Source organism: Tachypleus tridentatus, chromosome 13, assembly GCF_004210375.1.
Source record: "Tachypleus tridentatus isolate NWPU-2018 chromosome 13, ASM421037v1, whole genome shotgun sequence".
In the NCBI taxonomy this organism is placed as follows: Eukaryota; Metazoa; Arthropoda; class Merostomata; order Xiphosura; family Limulidae; genus Tachypleus; species Tachypleus tridentatus.
Window position 1 is genome coordinate 125193747 of NC_134837.1, and position 18279 is coordinate 125212025.

Below are 18279 nucleotides of genomic sequence, written 5' to 3' on the forward strand. Positions count from 1 at the left end.
AATTCAAAACAAACAAACCAAGGTACGACGTAGTAGCACCATATAACAATTAATTTTAATCAACCAGTTATTATTATACCGTAATTAAACAGCGCTTTGTTAGAAAATGAGAACGATCAAAGACAGCCTGATATGAAAATAATTTTAAGACACTATGTTAATCTTAAGTGTCGTATCATGTGTATTATTTTCATTGGCTTAAAACACTATATTTTTATACGTGATAAAAATAATATTAAGCTCTTGTTTGTCAAATGTAATCGTTAGATGTCGTATCTTTTCGTGTTTAGGTGAGTTTAGTAAGTGAGGAGTGAGTTTTGGCTGTACAACTTTTCTTCTGGTGAGTGAACTTTAAACCTTATTGGCAAGATCTTTTATTTGCAAATAATGGAATATATTTATAATTATTTTCGTGAGTGTTCTGTATGAGTTTAGGTTGATCAATACTGGGGTTCTAATGTGGAAGAAACAGTTTCAAAAGTCATGTTTATTTGTAAGACTAATGGTAATACTACTAATTGTTATGGCGTTGTTTTGTTTTTAATGTTAATATCGTTAGACAAGTTTAAGCTGGTAATTCGCTTCTGATCTTATCACTTAATTAGACTGAGACTATTTTTTATAACAGTAACAATTGTACCAAAACTAACCATTATCAATTTAGCAAGTTATACTACTACTATCGACCTCAGCGATTCTTTGAATTTGTTGAGAGGAGGGGATATAAATACACTGTGTATGAAGCTACTTTATCAACTTGTGTATCATAATATATGCATTTTTATGTATTTGAGTTGTTCAAATGGAATGAGATATAAATATATGATAGGATAATTAGTGTATCAAAGGCAAAAATAAGCATCTAATTTTAAAATCAAGAATGGCATTTTCCATCGTGTACTGAATATGGTAGGTACCCAACTATAAATAAATTAAGATTATATTTAATTTCTACAGTGTAAGTTTCAGTTTATGTATTATAATGTAGGTGGAGAAAAAAATAATCAAAAGTTGAAAACCGTGTTAAAACTAGTAACATGAGGTATTTTTACTTATGTACAAAGACTATATAATTTAAAATCATAAGTATGAAAGTGTTTAAAGTTTAGCACAATTATCAGAATGTGTTATGAGAGGAAATATAATTTTAAATGGTAACTAGCACTGGGGCAACTACAGAATCCAAAATGTAACTGCAAAAGATTCTGAGTTAGGTTGTGGAGTCTAAATGTGAGACTAAACATAACTGTTCCTGTCCATAAACACATGTATATAAGCTTAGAAAAAACCTTAAGTATTTGTTTTGTTTCTCTTTTGGTAAGCCTTTCCACAAATTGACCTCTTGAAGGGTAAAGTTGAATATCAGTCTTTAATCTTGGCTTTCAAAAAATGTAGAGATATCTACTATTGTAGAAATGTTGAGTTATACAATGAAAAGAATGTGGGAAGCATAATTATACCCTTTTGCAGATTTGGCATTAAAAGAGTAGGTAAGGTAGGCAATTGTCCAGCATGGCAAGATTAGTACAAGTTTTAATGCTAATTTTACTTTATTAAATTTGTTGACCCAAAGATGACCTAAGAAGGTTAAAACATTGTTCTGTACCTTATTTTACTTAATGTTTTAATACTCATACCAGCTGTCTTTATAACACATTTTTACTTCAATTGGGTTTCTCCCTATCATGAATTAATTCACAACAGGAAAGCTGAACTTACAAAAGCAAATGTTTACTAGATATTTCAACATTTTTTTAATGTAAGGTTTTATATATACATGTGTTTATGATGGTAATGTTACTGTTGGGAATAGCATCTTAGTTGTGCTTAATGTTAAAATACCTATAGCTAGCCTTGCCATTTTAAATAAATAAAATTCAATTTGTATATTCTCTTACATTTTAAAGAGAGCTTACATTTAGTGGGCTGAAACAAGAAGGAATCCTTGATTGCTGCAGCAATGGAAATTCTTTAAGTTAATCTTTGATGTGTTTTTTCCTTTTTATAGCTATATTTTTGTGCACCAGTAATACCAAACATGAGGTGTGTGTATACCAGATTCAGTTTTATTACTCATCAGGATCTTGACCAACTAACCATTTAGGCAGGATTAGAGAAAATTAAGATACAAGACCTTGGGTGTGGTCAGATACATCAGTCAAAAGAATTTGGCCACTCGAGTCCAACATTATAATTAGATCTCAAATTGGTCAAGACATGATGGAGCTGCAAATAAAAAAATAATCTCAAAACCAGTCTATGAGTGATTGTGCCATGAATAATAAATCATTTTGATAGAGTAGCTTTCCAAGAGGTGTGTGTGTGTGTATTAATGTTGTTAAAATGAAACATGACATTTCAGAAAAAGTTCATTTTTAGAAAATTTAATGATTACCTTATAATTCCTTTTCTGGATCATTTAATGCTGTGTTTGTAATTTCTGTTTACTGAAGAATTCTGAAATTGAATTAGTAAATAGTTGTTGGTACAGGTTTTAATGATTAATACATTAAAATATATCCTTTTTTATTTAGGCTTGTGGCTATCATCAGTGGTTCACAGAAAACAATGAATGCCCCTATGTTTGGAGTGATTGTTTCAGGAAGACTTGTAAATATTTTTTAAAGCTTTATGTTTTAATTTATCTTTTTTATTGTACATGTTTATATTGAAGATGAGAATGAGCACTTGTTAAATTGTAAAAACTAGGTTGTACTGATTTTTCCATTGTATTGCACATCCGTATGTGTGTTTTATTTGTTTTTAAACAGTTAAAGCAGCTTTTTGCATTAAAAAACATACACACATTTATTTCAAAAAGTAGCGTACAAAAGAAACTGAAAAATAGTTGAATCAAATATAAATATTCTACCAGATGGTACTGCAGTCAAATGACATTCACATTCAGCCTGTTTAATGTTCAAACATTCTGTACTTATTGTTCTTTACTGAAGTATCACTGATTTTGTTGCTTTGACAGTTAATTTGCCTCTGTGGAAAAAGATTTGTATTAATAATACACTACCATTTAGTGTTATTTTTGAGAGTGAACTTCGAGTCAGATGTTAATTAAATGCTCGTGTCACAACCAGAGAAAAAGTATGTCAGTTTTTCAACTTTTTTGTTGTTGTTGAGAATTTGTAGAGAAATCTAGAAGTTAAGAGTTTATTTCTGTCATTTTCTGTTTGTAGCTCATTATATTTGGTTAATATCACACACTTTTTGTGGCTGTTTGAGGATAGGTTATATACTTGGGTGTAAGTACTTTTAATCTTCAGGTCTTTGGTTAAGTAATTACATAATTCTTAAATGATATGATTTTGTAGTTGTTACCTTCTTAAGTCAGTTGTCTCAGATGGTACAAGTTTTCTTGTTTTTATTAAAGTACACGAAAAATAGCTACTTTTTCTAAAGTATTGTATGTCAGATTCCTAGAAAAATTTTCATTTTCGCAATGAGATGTTCAAAGTTTGATTCAAGTATGTTTGGCATTTTCCCTACTTGTTCAACTTACTGTCAGGATTATTTCAAATTTAATGATGTATCTGAAACTCTTGAATAGCAGAAAAAATGGTAAACTGAAGCAAAAATCTTAAATGTATGACATCAGAACTTTGCTGTGGTTATTCTAATTTTGAGATATTTGTGTTCAGTATTTCTAGAGCTACAATCTAAAACAGTGTGTGGCCTACTGCAAGTAACAACAGACTGCTTGGATGGCTCAAGAAACTAGAACACTAAGATCTCTTTCTTTCGTGATACTGCTAAGGTTTTTCCTGTCTAAATTGTACTTATAATTAAAATTATGATAACCCATTTGCATTACATTACATTTATTATAATTAAAAGCCATCTGTTATTTATTTGCCCAACTCACTAAATTATTTAAATCTTTTTGTAAATCAGCAGCATCTTCCACACATCATCAAGTACCTCAATATCATTAACAAATTTAAGTAAGGTACTTATCACTTATGAATATACTTTCCTTCTTCCTAGCATTTATTCCAGTTGATTGGGATCAATTTTGCTGGTCCTTGCCATTCCACTATTTCCTGTTCTGTGTCATTACATTTGTACCACATATTACAGGTGTATGACTGTACATCCATCCACATTTTCTTCAGTCTTCCTCTTGTCTGATTCCCTTTAACTGTCATATTTTTCTTATAACTGTAGACCTTCTGTAAGATTTATACTTTGTTTTTTTTTACTGATTTTTGTACTTGAACTTTATAACCAGCTGTTAGACTTTACATCAACTGTCCTCTTTTTGTAATTGGACTTTGGGTCATCTTTGATAGACTTGTTACTGAACTTACCAATTAGCACTAAAGTTATAAACTAATATAGGTGCAACATTTAAACAAAGGTTTCTGAACATGTGATTTTTTCTTCTCAGGTCCAGACAGACTTTGAACTAGTAGAAGGAACTAAGTTTCTCATCAATATTCCAGATGCCGACAATGTCAACCACATTGTGGTGTTTATGACAGGTTCTCAGCCTTTTCCTGAGGGATTGGGTGGTGCAGGTACACTCATCATGAATTTTCATTTTTAATTATTACTTTCAATTCAAATGTATTTCACTATAAAACTACTTATTCCCAGTTTTTTAAGATACATTTTAGTTTTTTTAATTTACTACTAATATGTGAAGTAGTTTACTTTACACTTTTATGTAAGTGCAGCTTTTTTATCTACATAAAAATAGTATATTCATTCTAATAATTTAATTCCAGTATATTTCAGTTGGCCAGATCCAAATGCCCTTCCTTCCTGGCAGTTCCTAGGCCATGTTTCCAATATTAAGCCTAGTGCCATATTCAAGATAGCCAAGTTAAAAATTAGTAAGTTTTGTAAAAAGTCTTATCAAATTTGTAAGAATTATTAATGTATTAATGTTTAAAAAACTTTTTTAAGTAATAGTATCTGATGTCAGTAATAACCACTGCAGGACTTGTCTTTATTAAGAATCTTAATTAGGTTTTAAAAAAAATTAAATCTTATCTTTAATGTCATGGTAATAGCTACCACAGAACTTGATGTGTTTTAAGAATTTTGTACCTTCTGCTAGCACTATAACTGTTTCTTGATCTCCAAAGTTTCCAATCTTTGCTCATCTAAGCATTGAGAATGCTTGGTCCAATCTTTTATACCTCACTTAAATGCTTTAGGCAAATTCTAATTTGCAACTTTCTCCCCAGACTTCAGTATACCTTCTATCTCAGTGCTGTATATAAGCACTTATCCCAATGATGTAATTGCTTTTTCTTAACAAAGCATTTGGTATGAGTTTTGACCAACAGGATTGTTGTTATTTACATTGCAATCTTTTTGTTTATATTTATAAATTACTTAACAAAAAACAAAAACAAAAAAAACTTACCAATGAATATGAGTTTTCAATTTAATGTTTCTGCTGCAGAGATCAGTGAACCAGACCTCTTCCACCTCTACTATTTCATGTTTGTCAACAGCCAGGGGAAGGGGTCAATCTTAGTCAAAGCTGTCAGTGATATGAACTGTGTGAGATGTATACTGTAGATGTCTCTGCATGGGGGGTTGGGGGTGATGTCTGAGGGAACCACTGGTGAGACTTTAGACTCACTTTTTCCAGCTCCTTCTTTTACCAGGTCAGCCTCAGTGGAAGATAATTTTGAGTAGCAATCTCTAACTCCTTTTCTTCAGTTAATACAGTTTCTGAAGTTTGGGGGGGGGATCCTAGTACATTTTACTCTACTCCTTCCTTGCAAGAAGAAAGGGTGGCAAATGACTCCTGATATTGCTGTTCATGTTGGGAGATTTGCTGCTCAGTCACATGACAGGATAGCTATGTTTTGACCTCCACACTTATCAGATACTTTGACTTATCACCACCAGGAGGAATTGTATTTAGATTCTCAATGATGAACCCCTTCTTGGGTCTGTGGGGGTCTAGATTGGACCCTGTGATCACTTTAAACAGATCAATTTTCTCTGATTCTCATGGCTGTCCTGAGAGATCGATCTTCAATTCAGCTTTTGTCTGAAGCTTGTCAACATTTCTCTCAACGATTTGAGGATGAGTTTGGGATTTTGCTGACATCTGTCTCAGTCAGATTGTCTTCCATTCTTTCTTTGGTTTCCTGACTGGTTTGTTGTTGGGATTTATTGGATAAAGATGCTTTGTTAGAATGTATTCATTTACTGCCTTCTTTCTTCAGGAAGTTATGGGAAAGTCCTTTTCTCTATTTTGTGTTATTTGCTGGAATTCCAGTGACATTTGAATTCTGAATTGGTACTGCATGTTCACATTCTTCTTTATTGTCACTGGCTTCTTGCCTCTCTTGCTCTAAGTTGAGAGTTTTAGCCTGTAATATTTCCCAAATCCCTTCTTTGGTTCCCATGATAGGATCCATATGTATTCCTGAGGAACTATGACAACTACATCAGTGATTATCCTGAGGTGGGGGAACATATTTATATCACTTCCTGGACATCACAAGTTCTTTCATCAGGGATCCATGGATACTTTATGTTCTGGCTTCAGAGTTGGTCATTCAGTTTACACCACTTCAACCATTGTCTATTAAACCTCTTGCCTTTTCACCTCCAACAGATCCATGGCGAGTGGAACTGTGTACCCAGGCCATAAGAGTTGTTAGTCAAAAAGGCAGTAGAGAGGGTCTATCCTTTTTTTCTGGGATTTTATTCCTGATTATAAATGGCACTCAACAAGACAGGAGATTGACATCCAATCATTGATCTATTATCTTGACTCAACCAATGTATAGATCCTTCTCACTTCATAGTGGAATTTTTTCCCCCCTATGATGACACCTTGCACCAGGGCTCTCCATGTTTCGATAGCAGAATGTTCCCAGAGGATTCTTAGGCTTATGTACAAAGGATCAGATGCTACAGTTCCAGGCTCTTCCTTTTGGTCTTGTATCCAGCACCTCATGTCTCCTGTAAAGTTGTTCAAGCTTTTCCTCATCACCTATATTCCTTGGGTCTGTGCATACGTCATTTTATGGATGACTAACTCCTTCAGGTTTCATCCCATCAATTAGCAGAACAGCACTCTCAGATTCTTCTTTTGGAAGTCAGAAAAGTAGGCTTCCTTATCAGATTGCAGAAATCTATTTTGTCTATTTGGGTGTGTTTTTCAGAACTCAAGTCGCACTCAAACAACCTCTCTTGGGCTTCAAGCCATGTAAAGAACTGTCAGGCTTTTACTTCTGTTTTTCTTCTTTTACTATGCAGTTAGTTCTCTATCTCTTGGGGATGTGGAGATCCCTCGAGCCTCTTGTTTCTTTAGGACAAGCATAAATGAGGTCCCTTCAGTGTTTACTGCATAACCAAAGGATTGTGCATTCCAATCCTTTGTATTATTCCGTCTCATTACTCAAGATCAACATCACTGGTTGCAAATGGTGGTTGGATCAGAGCAACACTACTGTTGGGGTACCCATTTGTGAACAGACCCATCTCTTCAAGGATGGGAAGCTTATCTTCAAGGTCAGGAGTTCCAGGGTGTTTAGACAGAAGACAAGTCTACCCTCTGTATTGTACTTAAACATTTTGAAGTACATTGAACAATGTTTTAAGTTCTGTCTCTCTTGAGGGGAAAAAATTTTCATATGTTCTGACAATTTCACAGTTGTATCAGAATTATCATCAAGGAGGTGCATATGCTTGATACCTTTTGTTTCTGTACTTTGGATCTTCTATAATGGGTTTATTACCATAGTATCAGTTTTTAGCATGTCATGTTTGTGTCATTAGCTGCCCAGTTGAACTGACTCTGAAAGACATTGTGTGGACTAGTATGTGGTGTACTTCTAATACTTTCCTATCTCATTATTTACATGATATGGCAATTTTCTCTTCTGAGGGTTTTTGACTAGCCCTGGAGCTAGTTTGACTACATCTGTTAGAACCAGAAATGATTTTTTCTCCAATCATATACTATTTTGTTTCCAAGGTCCCTTTATCTTTCACTGGATCACACACTATGGCAGTTGTTGCCTAGGCAGGTATGCTTTTTCTTCTCAATTCCACACCAGCAACCATTTTCACTATAATTACTATAGGTTGCAACATGCTCTGTTGAAATGGGGTGTTCCATAAGACCATCTTGATGCCTATTTTGGATCATCACTTATGGACAATTATAAGTAAAGCTAAAGGGAATTTTGTCTGTTTCAGCCAATCTTCAAGTTGAATAAATCGGGACCAGTTTGCTTTTTAAAACGTAGGGAACTTGGTTCACCTATTGCACAGTTTCCAGAGCACTGTTTCTCAGAACTCCCTAAAATGTTTTACCCCAATTAGGAGCCTTCTTACTAGGGTCTCCGGATGTTTTTCTTCAGATGTCAGTAGGAGTGACATGAGCCTTCATGGGAGTCTACTTGTAATTCCATTTCAGATTTGACACGAAGTTATCCAGTTGAGGTGTGTGTTTAGTATATTGTTCATGAAAGGTGATCCCATCTTAGGTCCTTCATTGAGCACAGGTTCTGCATCTTCTCCATAATTTCATGGTCAAGTGGAATACTCCTTGTCCACTTGATTGAGGAATGAGGATGAATGTTCATAATTCCAGAGCAGATGAGTTATGTTCCTTTGATTGAGTATGATATGCATGATTCTGTCATTAATTTTGGACTCCTTCAGGTGGAGGAGAAAGTTTGTCTACTTGTGTGTTACATTCTTTCTAGTCATGATTGCAGTGGTTCAGAACATATCATTCTATGGCTCCAGGTTGAGGTCCAATCATAAATATATAAATATAACATTGCAGTCCAGTTGTCCTAGCCACCAATGTGGGTTATGTGTACTGTGAACCCTCAATTTGTTGAACCTCAGGTATCTGGTTGGGGCTGGCCTATACTTATGATTATTAATTTTCTATTCTATGCTTGTTATAGGAACTAAGTTCTGGGTGAAGAGCATACCTGTTCTGGATATAGTGTGGTTCCCCCACTCTTACAACACTCCTATTTTACCCAGACTTTCTGTATAGGTCATGCCTGCACTGGCTTCTCCACCCTCTGTGTGAGATTGTAGGTATAATATTAAGAGATTGTTTTTTTCTTTTCTTTTTGAGTTAACATTTTCTTAAACTGAAAAGAATACTTATCTCCACTGGCAGTCTCTTGCCTTGCTTCCCCATTAAAAGTCAGTTTGTCTCAAAAGTGATTATATCATCAGGATGAGGTACTTATATAGAGGGCACATTGAAATTTGCTTATTAGAATTTGCCTAAGGCATTTGAGCATGTAAGAAGAGTGGAAGAATCATTTTCAATGCTTAGATGGACAAAGAGTGGAAATCCTCAAGATTAAAATGTAGCTACAGTGTCAGTGTAGGTGAGTGTTATTGGAAATATATTTTCAGTTTAGGAAAATGTTAATGTGTGAGGATTTCACATTATTAAGAGTAATAATGAATTTATTCTTATGAACACGTCTTTTAAGCAAATTCAGTGGTTGTGTTTACTTTCAAAATATTCAGGTGATGGTTAAACAAAGATAAGGAATTATTGAAACAAGCTTAAGTACATTGATGTATTTTTAGTGTGGTAAGTAATTGAAATAGTGGAGGATCATGGATTGTTTGTAAGGTGATTATAAATGTCAGCCCTTTTTTGTGTGCCCATGATGAGAAAGAGGTTATGTTTCAAAAATTCTTAACCTTTAATGTCAGTTTTAAGACTTGACACTTATGTTTTTAATACTTTTATATTGGTACAGGTATTGTTTGTATGTCTTGAAGACAAAAGTGACACTATAACCCAGGGTGAACCTTTTGACAAATCTGGGCTTGTAGTTTATATTTAATTTCTAATGTATTTCCTTAACATCATCTTGTCTGTGATGGAATATTAAAACAAGGATGTGTGAAGTGTGTCTGTTACAGAGATAAATGTTGTATGTGTATGTATACATCTTTTATACCAAGTTCTTTGTGTTTAGGGGTTACATCTTAAAATGTAAAAACTAATGTGCTAAATGTGTTAAGTGTATAAGCATGTCATGAGAAATGATAAAAGTATATTATAGTGTGATTAAAATCAGTTATCTTTATCATAAGGTAGTAGTGTAGGCTTATTGTATGTTTAAACACTTCTTCATTCAGTCCCTTAGTTTCTCCAAACAGAGGAGTGTATAATAGTATTTCAACCACACTATGTCCATCATATCCCTTGCCAATAACATTTTGCTCAGGGCCAGAATTCATCGAAGTTGCTGGGATACAACAATGATACTAGTTTATTGTATTACAAGTTAGTTTTTTGAATAAGGAAGGATATTTTTTAAAACCAGACTGACAATTTGATCACTGGTGAGATTACCTTCAGGTATGCAAGTTTTAACATTAAATATAATTTTTTGTATTTAAATCAACAGTAGTTTGTTGTGTGTTGACTTAAATACAAAAATGTCATTAAATTTACAGTTTAAACTTGTGTATGTGTACTTGCAAATGGTCAAATCATCATATTTGTTATAAAAATTAACCTTTTATGATCAGTAAGTGCTCTTAATGTGAAAGTAAAACATTAGTTGTTGGAATAATCACATAAGCTTTGTTAGAATAAGTATAAATCTTAAATTGTTTGTGTGTATGTATCAGCATCAAACTCAATGTAATTTAAAAGTATCTTACACTTGTGCAGTGGGTACAATAATTTTTGAATTAAAATGTTAACTTTTGTGCATTTATCTGTTAGTGCAACCATTCAGATAACAAAACCATGGTTTACATACAATGTTAAGTTTTATAGTTATTAAATAAATCTACAATGTAAATTTTTCATCTTGTGCTATAAGCATAACATTGTATTAGCTTCAAGAAAAACACGTTTTAAGACGAATTGCATTTTGTTGTTAGGTGAGACTACACAACATCCTTTTGGATTTCAGCAGCAAATCTCGCATGTTGCTCAAATAGGAATATCTGTGGAGCCTCTTGTCCAGATTCAAGGCCTCACTCCAAGTCCAGCTGCAGGAGCTTCCAGTGTGGACTCGTTTAGTGAATTTGCAACAAAAATGTTGGAAAACTTTTTCAACTATGCCTCCTCTTTTGCCATGAGCCAGACGCAAATGGCTTCTAAACCCAGTGAAAGCTTTGTTCCACTCAGTACATTACAGCAGTGGTACACTAACTTTTGTAGAAGATTACAACAAAATCCTTACTTTTGGAAAACTTGAAAATGTGCACACCAAAATACACACAAAAAAGTTCAGTGTTATAATTTTCCATAGATAAAATGTTAACTGTTTACTGTGTTGAGAGGTCTTGTATATAACTTGTCTATGTGATGTATGATTGCTTTACACTAAACTTATGATTAAAACTCTTAAACAGTTACTGATCATATAAATTGAAAGGGTCTTCTTTCAGTTATTAAACTGGACTGAAACATACAAGTGTAATGTCAAATGGTAAAGTTTGACATTATTGGTGAACAGAAATCAATGTTATAATTTCTTTAACTGAACTAACAGATAATGTACTTTTCTTTCTTAAAAGAGACAATACTAAAATACTTTTCCTGTGTGAGAAAAATTAAATTCTCTAGTGTCAAACACAGCCACATTAAAATGTTGCATGGCCTCTTCTGCTAGGCTCTGTGGTTTTTATTTGGGCTATGCCTACTGTGGAGATCAAAACCCACTGCAGAGGCTTATCACTGAACCACCGTGGAATACTTAGTACAGGATATTTTAAGAACACTAGTTTGAAATGTTATGTACGATTTGAATTTTTATATTTTCTCATTTTCACCATGTGTATAATTTCTGTACCACTATTTACATGACTTTCAAATAAATGTTAGAAATATAGATCCTAGTTTCATACTTATATTCCATTAAGAGAGACTAATTTGCTTTAGGGTCAAGCTGTGTTTCCTTTTACTAAGAATAAATGGCACCAAGTTGGGGGTTACTGTTTTCATGTTGATTGTTCCTGCTTTTTAATGTACAGTCCAAATCCTTTTTTAAATAACTTATGCACATTACTTGTTAACTGAAACTACTTTTCTCAACTATAGAAACAAATGGACAAGAACAATCACTCTCACATATTTTATTTCATACTTTCACAAGTCAGGTGCACAGCACAGCAGTCAACTACAGAGGAAGATGCGAAAGATACTTAAAATTGTCTAACATGCACACTTCCTTATAAACCTAGGACCATACATTGTTGTTTATAAACAAACTTTTCATAAACCACAATTCTTCTACTACTGTTAAAATATTACTTAGCTTTAAATTTCAGTTATTAGTATGTGGTAAAAACAATGTTTAAGTTGGCATGTCTTGTTGAGATAGTTCTCAACTAAAACAAAATTTGACATTATTAGTGATGCAATTGTAATCAACATATCACTTCTATTTATCTATAACCAGGCATGCATACATGCTACTGTGCTGATTGATGGAATGTAACTAAGCCTAAAATAAATCTATAACACTAGAATGTAAATCCTACAGAACTTTCTATGTAACTCAGTACTGTTGGGAAAAGTATTTCATAAAGTACTGGTTTAATTTTTCAAAAATAAAAGGTAACTGTCCATTTCTTCTCCAGTCGTCAAATAAGTTATGGCACAAAATTATCCCTTAATAGCCATGAATAACGAGTGTCAGTTTCGTTTTTTTTTCCATCCATATGAAGAGTAGTTTACAAAATAAACCTAGCAGATACATTGAAACGACAGCGTAAATTTACAGAATGTATTGATTAACAGTACGTTATTTTGTGGAGTGAGAGACATGCCATGTTACACAAACATACACATGTATATCCCTTCTCTATAAAAGTCTAAATGGTACAGGAAAGGAAAAGATTTGAGTTACAAAAACTTTATGGTGTTATTCTTTGTGAACAATAAATATGTACACAAAACAGTTTCAAAGTAGAAGACAAAGTGAATTACTACTAACAAATTATAGCACATACTTTGTTACTTCTTTTGACTGCTTACAGTCAATGTCATGAAGGTTTTAATTAATAAAGCTTAGTTCATTAAATGAGAGAAACCAACACTTACTGGATCATCCAAAAAGTTGTTTTTTAACCAAAATAAATCTTTGTGAAACAGTTTAATACACTTTTAACATTACAGTTACAATTTAATTACTCCAAGTTGCACCAACAACCTCTTACATAGAAATGTTATTAAGATCTAAACACTAGTAACCATTTTTGATCTTGAACATTTTCAACTTAAGTACCACATTCATATACAATAATGCTTTTATATTATATATTTTTAGCAAGAGTAAAAACTAACTACAATGAAAGAACACAGAAGACTGTTGGATTTAAACCTCCCTGTTTGAGAATTCCCTAACATCTTGAAAGTGAGCACAAGTAAACTTGTATGACAAAATTTTGTTTATATAGCATGTATTTATGCTATTGGTAAACCCTGATGTTTAACATGTTTCACTTGAGTGAAATTAATTAAATTAACCAAAATACAAAAAATATCTTTTTTTTACTACTACTGATTTGTATGTAAAAAATTTCAAAATTGCTACTATTATTGAAAATATTTAAAAAGAAATAATAAACTAGCTTTTGTCTTACAAATATCACAATAAACAACTAATAATCTAAACAATATAAAGAAAGACAAAAGATAAAATAAATGGGGAATCTGAAGAGTTAAATGTTTTTATTTACACCAAACTATATAAATCTACACCTACAAGAGTTCACACGTACAATATAAAAATTGACTAAGCTGTTTTTTTACACATAAAAAACAACTTTGGTGAGGAATAGTTATTGGTGTGGTTAACTATCAGAGCTGGTTACAAAACAATCAGAAGCTATGTTAATAACAGTAGTAATACTGATGTTTTGTTGAAGATTACCAACCACAGTAATGAGGTAAATGAACTAAAGATAGCATTCAATAACTGCAAAAGATATTAAAAGATTTGAAGTAAGAACATAGAGCAATTGTCCACTTGACTCATGCTTTAATACTTCAAAACATTAACTGTTCTCCTGGTTGTTGTTTTTAAATCTACTAGTTTTCAAAAATATCAACTAATATACTCTTTTTTTTTTTAAGTTATACATGTAATAGTACAATGACAAAACTATAAAAAAATGCTGATGTCTATCATAAGTAAATATGAGGACATAAAACCAGAGACAGAAAAAAAAAATCTTTTAATATTTAATAGCTTGACACAGCAGCCAAGTTGTTGTAGTTCAACTAATATAATTTAGTAAATAAAGCTGTCAAAGAAGGGTTTTGATACTGTTTACCACCGAGAGGATTATGGGTAGACACTACTCATGACAAAAGGTACATAAAGCTTCTTACCATACTTTAAATTCTTTGACTGAATAGTAGGTTCAACTTACTAACCAGTAATTGTACAACCTAATTCAGGTTAACAGCTATTCAAAATATTCACTGTACAGTATCTTAGGATTCACTTCTAGAGAATACTAAAACAATATAGAAAAAAAACAATAACTTAACTGCATTAATAATAAATATTGTCAATATTTTCTCCCTAACATATTCTCTGGGTAAACTACTCAGTGCTGTTATTGTGTCACAGTTACAACTGGTGCAAAAAATCAAACTTGTATTTGGATCAGCCGGACGCCACATCCACTTCCATAGTATGGTGTTTCTACTGTTTCAACTCTGTGTTCTTTGGTGTAATAAAGCATTAAAAAAAGTGTGTCTAGTCATACACACACACCCACATATATACATGCATAGTGAAGCCTTGTATAAGTATTATATACAATGATTTTCCACAGTAAGCTACAATATCTAACCACCTTACAACTAAGTAACTTTGGTTTCACTAATTTCGTTCTTTACAATAATTAGGCACGGCAGTTGACGTAATCATGGTAATTACAAGCCTTAAACATTCAAATACCATTTACAGTTTCTTATATGGTAAGTATTGTAAATGTTTAATAGAGGTTTTTTTTTTAATTACAAAATAAAGTTCACTTTTCAATGCATAGTACTGACAAGCTGCAATAAAGATTGTGCTATTTACTAAATAAAAAATAAAAAACATAGTTTAATTTCCCAATGCCTCAATTCTGTTTTTGAGGCCATAAAATATGAAATTGAAAGAAAAACCACAAATCACATTTGATCTTTCAGTCAAGAAATAGTGAAGGCCATGTTTATCACCAGAATGTCTGAGAGTATCTTAAACAAAACTACACTACACTGCAGGAGCATCTTCCAGACTCAACAAACAATGATCTTAAATGATGATACACGAGAAAAATGTGGAATTGAGTAATCTGTGTAAAGTATATTTGTTGTCAACCAGAATAAAAAATCTGTTTAATGAGACTAACTTTCTTTGTTAGAACCAGGTCAAGCAAACCTCTGGAATAGACCCTTCACCGCAGTAGATTTGATGTATTTGAAAATAGTTGCCACATTTGACCTCCAAAATGTTAGCATGTCCAGGAAGAATGACCAATATAGAACCAGATATTTAATCAACATTATACTCATAATTAAGTACGGGCTCATTCGAAATATTTAACCAATTGACTCATTATCCATGGTAGGGTAAAAAGGGCATCATTAAAAGAATCAAACCTCAGATTTTAGCACTACAAACCTATAAACTTATTTTTGTCCCACCAGGGGACCATGTAAAATATTGGGGGGAAAAACCACGTGTATGAACTTCTTTCCATGAAAATGTTACGATAATTTGTAAATAATTCACAATATACAACATAAGCTTTACTAAATAATTATTTAAAAGCTCTTTCTTGAAGAGCTTTTTTTCATTGTAATGATGCAACTGCTACTGAACTTTCTACACAATTTTTGTTACATTGTTTTTTTAATAAGGAACTATTAAATAAAAGAAAAAGAATAAAATGAAAGAGAAACAAAAATTCATAAGAATTACAATGAATGCAGTTCAAAGGAACACTGAAAATATAAGAACTTCTGGGATTTTCAAGATTACAGTATAGAACTATAAACCCAATAACCTACCCAAGGATGACTGGCAGTCAACCCAGATAACCTGCTGAAGGGTAAACGAGAGTCAACTGTAATAAACTTTGATCTCAGTTACTGATTAATGTTCCTGAACTAATTTCAAGTATACATGTACATAGGGGAAGGGTACTTAATCCCTTCCAATGAACACAAGAATGTGTTTTTTTCAAATCAACAGTAAACTCTAGCATGTATATCTTCAAAATAATCAAGTACTGATTCAAACCTTTTAAACTCTGGCAGTTTTCTGTCAAATTCAACAAAGTAAAAAACTAATTTTTTAAAAAAATGAAAACTCAAACTCTTTAAATATGTACACATCAAATCAAATTAGTGCATTTACTCTGTACATATATAACAACTTACAACAGATGATACAAATAGGAACAAAAAGAACAAAGAAGAAACAAAAGCCTCCCTAAAAACAACCACAGAATCACCCTTTCACCCAAAGTCAATATGGTTCTCAGGTCTAAAGCTTGGCTCTTGTTCATTGCTATTATAAGTGCTGCCTCTTGGCTTCTGATAGCCTGTAGCTGTTGTTCACTGTCTACAGATGTGTATAGCTCATCAAGTTCTGTCGTTCTAGACGAATTCAGCTGACAAAGGCCTGTACATCTGATAAAACCAGACTGAGAATGTTCTTGAGGGTTGTAAAGATTCATCTGATAGTAATCTTCAGATCTGTGACCTGGTAAATCTGGGTGATAATATCTTGATGTTCTGTAACTCGCTAAGTCTGACTGGTAATATCCTGATTGGCTATGTCGCCTCGAATTAAAATCTATTAAACCTGATGAGTAATGTCTTCTATGTCTTCTTGACCTACAAACTGATAAATCTGACTGGCAACATTTTGTAAGATTACAAACTGGTGAATTTGATTTACTGTGTTCTAGGGGTTTAGATACTGTAGCTTTTGAGTCATGACCAAAAAGTCTGTGAACTGGTATATCAAGGTGATGGTCTTTGTTCTTTAAGGGATGTAAATGTGACTGGTACTGGTAATCATTTGCAGGCTTTGACTTTGGTACAACTGTATGGTAAAATGGTAAGTCTGATGAAGAGACACTTCTAAAGTTGTCACAATTGTCACAGTCAGAGTGCAAATTCAGTGGATAGAGGCTCACTGATTTTTTTACTGTAGTATTACTGCTATCATCCTTAGAGAGCATGTAGTCAGACAATGATGAGTGGGTTAGTTCTGTATCGTCATGGTGAGGATCAGTAACACCCTGACTGTGACCAAACCACTTCCAATTTCTTCTCAAAATTACTCTGTTAGTAGCTTCTGGAAATGTGTCAAGCTTGAGCTTCCAATCGGGACATGAAGTCCTGGAAGACAGAAGAGTGTGACCCTTCCGGTAACTTAGAGGTAAAGTGAAATGAGTACCGTGATCTAGCCTTCTAATACTGCTGTGAAAATCTGAAAAATCACCAAAAGAAAATGATTTTCCAAACTCCTGAGATAAACTAACCAAGGGATCATTGATATAAATTTCGCTGAATTTTTTATATCTTGGATATTCCACTACATGACTATCAAGGTCGACATCACGATAACCTGTGAAAGCCTCAAAACTATCTTTAATAAAAGGAGGTCCAGAGAAAGATCTTTCCTTCATAAGCACACAGGCAGTGTCAGTAAGAGAATCCAGGCTTTTAGCTGAAGCATTTTCTTTTATGTTGGCAGAAACGTAAAGACAACGACAAGGGCTGACAGAGTTGAAACAATGGAAACAGCAGTGGTTGGGAGAAAGTTTCTGTCTTACTTTGGGACCAGCCCACGGGATTGCGGAAAGTGAGATGTGGTGTCCGGCACTTCGGTTTGGGGGCGCTTCCCACTTTTTGGTCTGCTGTAAATGTACAGAAAATATAAATTTCAAAATGTCTAAGATATTTAAAAAAAAAATTTATTAGTGATAAGAAACTAAACAAATTACTTGTAAGCAGGAAATCTAATAAACAAATAGTTTAATTTCATGTGACCATAAATAAAAATACTTCCTTCTATTATCTTTAAAAATGAGAAACTGAACAATTCAAATTAATATTAAATATAAATTTACTTATACTAACAATTGGAATTTTGGAATACCAGTAAAATGAAAGCTATAACATTCTAGATGATGTTCAGCAATGTTTAAGATTTTATAAAAAAACACAACATATTAAACTATACTTGTCAGACAAGAGGATTCTTAAACACATAACTTAAGATGAAGTGTTTTAGTTTCTTTTTCTTAATAAAA

The 18279-nt window shown here is 32.9% G+C and overlaps 2 protein-coding genes across 3 annotated transcripts in view; one reads left to right on the forward strand and one right to left on the reverse strand.

Moving 5' to 3' along the window:
* The first annotated feature begins 211 nt into the window (after positions 1–211).
* LOC143240407 (protein OPI10 homolog) lies at positions 212–11837 on the forward strand. Of its 2 annotated transcripts, none has more exons than XM_076482797.1 (5): positions 212–340; positions 2535–2610; positions 4403–4532; positions 4743–4850; positions 10882–11837. In XM_076482797.1, exons 2-5 carry the CDS (start codon positions 2569–2571, stop codon positions 11199–11201), a joined length of 600 nt encoding a protein of 199 aa, XP_076338912.1. In that variant the 5' UTR covers positions 212–340; positions 2535–2568; the 3' UTR covers positions 11202–11837. The 2 variants fall into 2 exon arrangements, with proteins under 2 accessions (XP_076338912.1, XP_076338913.1); XM_076482798.1 differs by lacking the exon at positions 212–340 and adding an exon at positions 456–505.
* A 1814-nt stretch (positions 11838–13651) lies between these two features.
* LOC143240406 (kinesin-like protein KIF3B) overlaps positions 13652–18279 on the reverse strand; it is a 43604-nt gene continuing 38976 nt past the window's right edge. The window contains 1 exon segment of the mRNA XM_076482796.1: positions 13652–17883. Within this exon segment, the coding sequence (XP_076338911.1) occupies positions 17796–17883 (88 nt within the window). The 3' untranslated portion in view covers positions 13652–17795.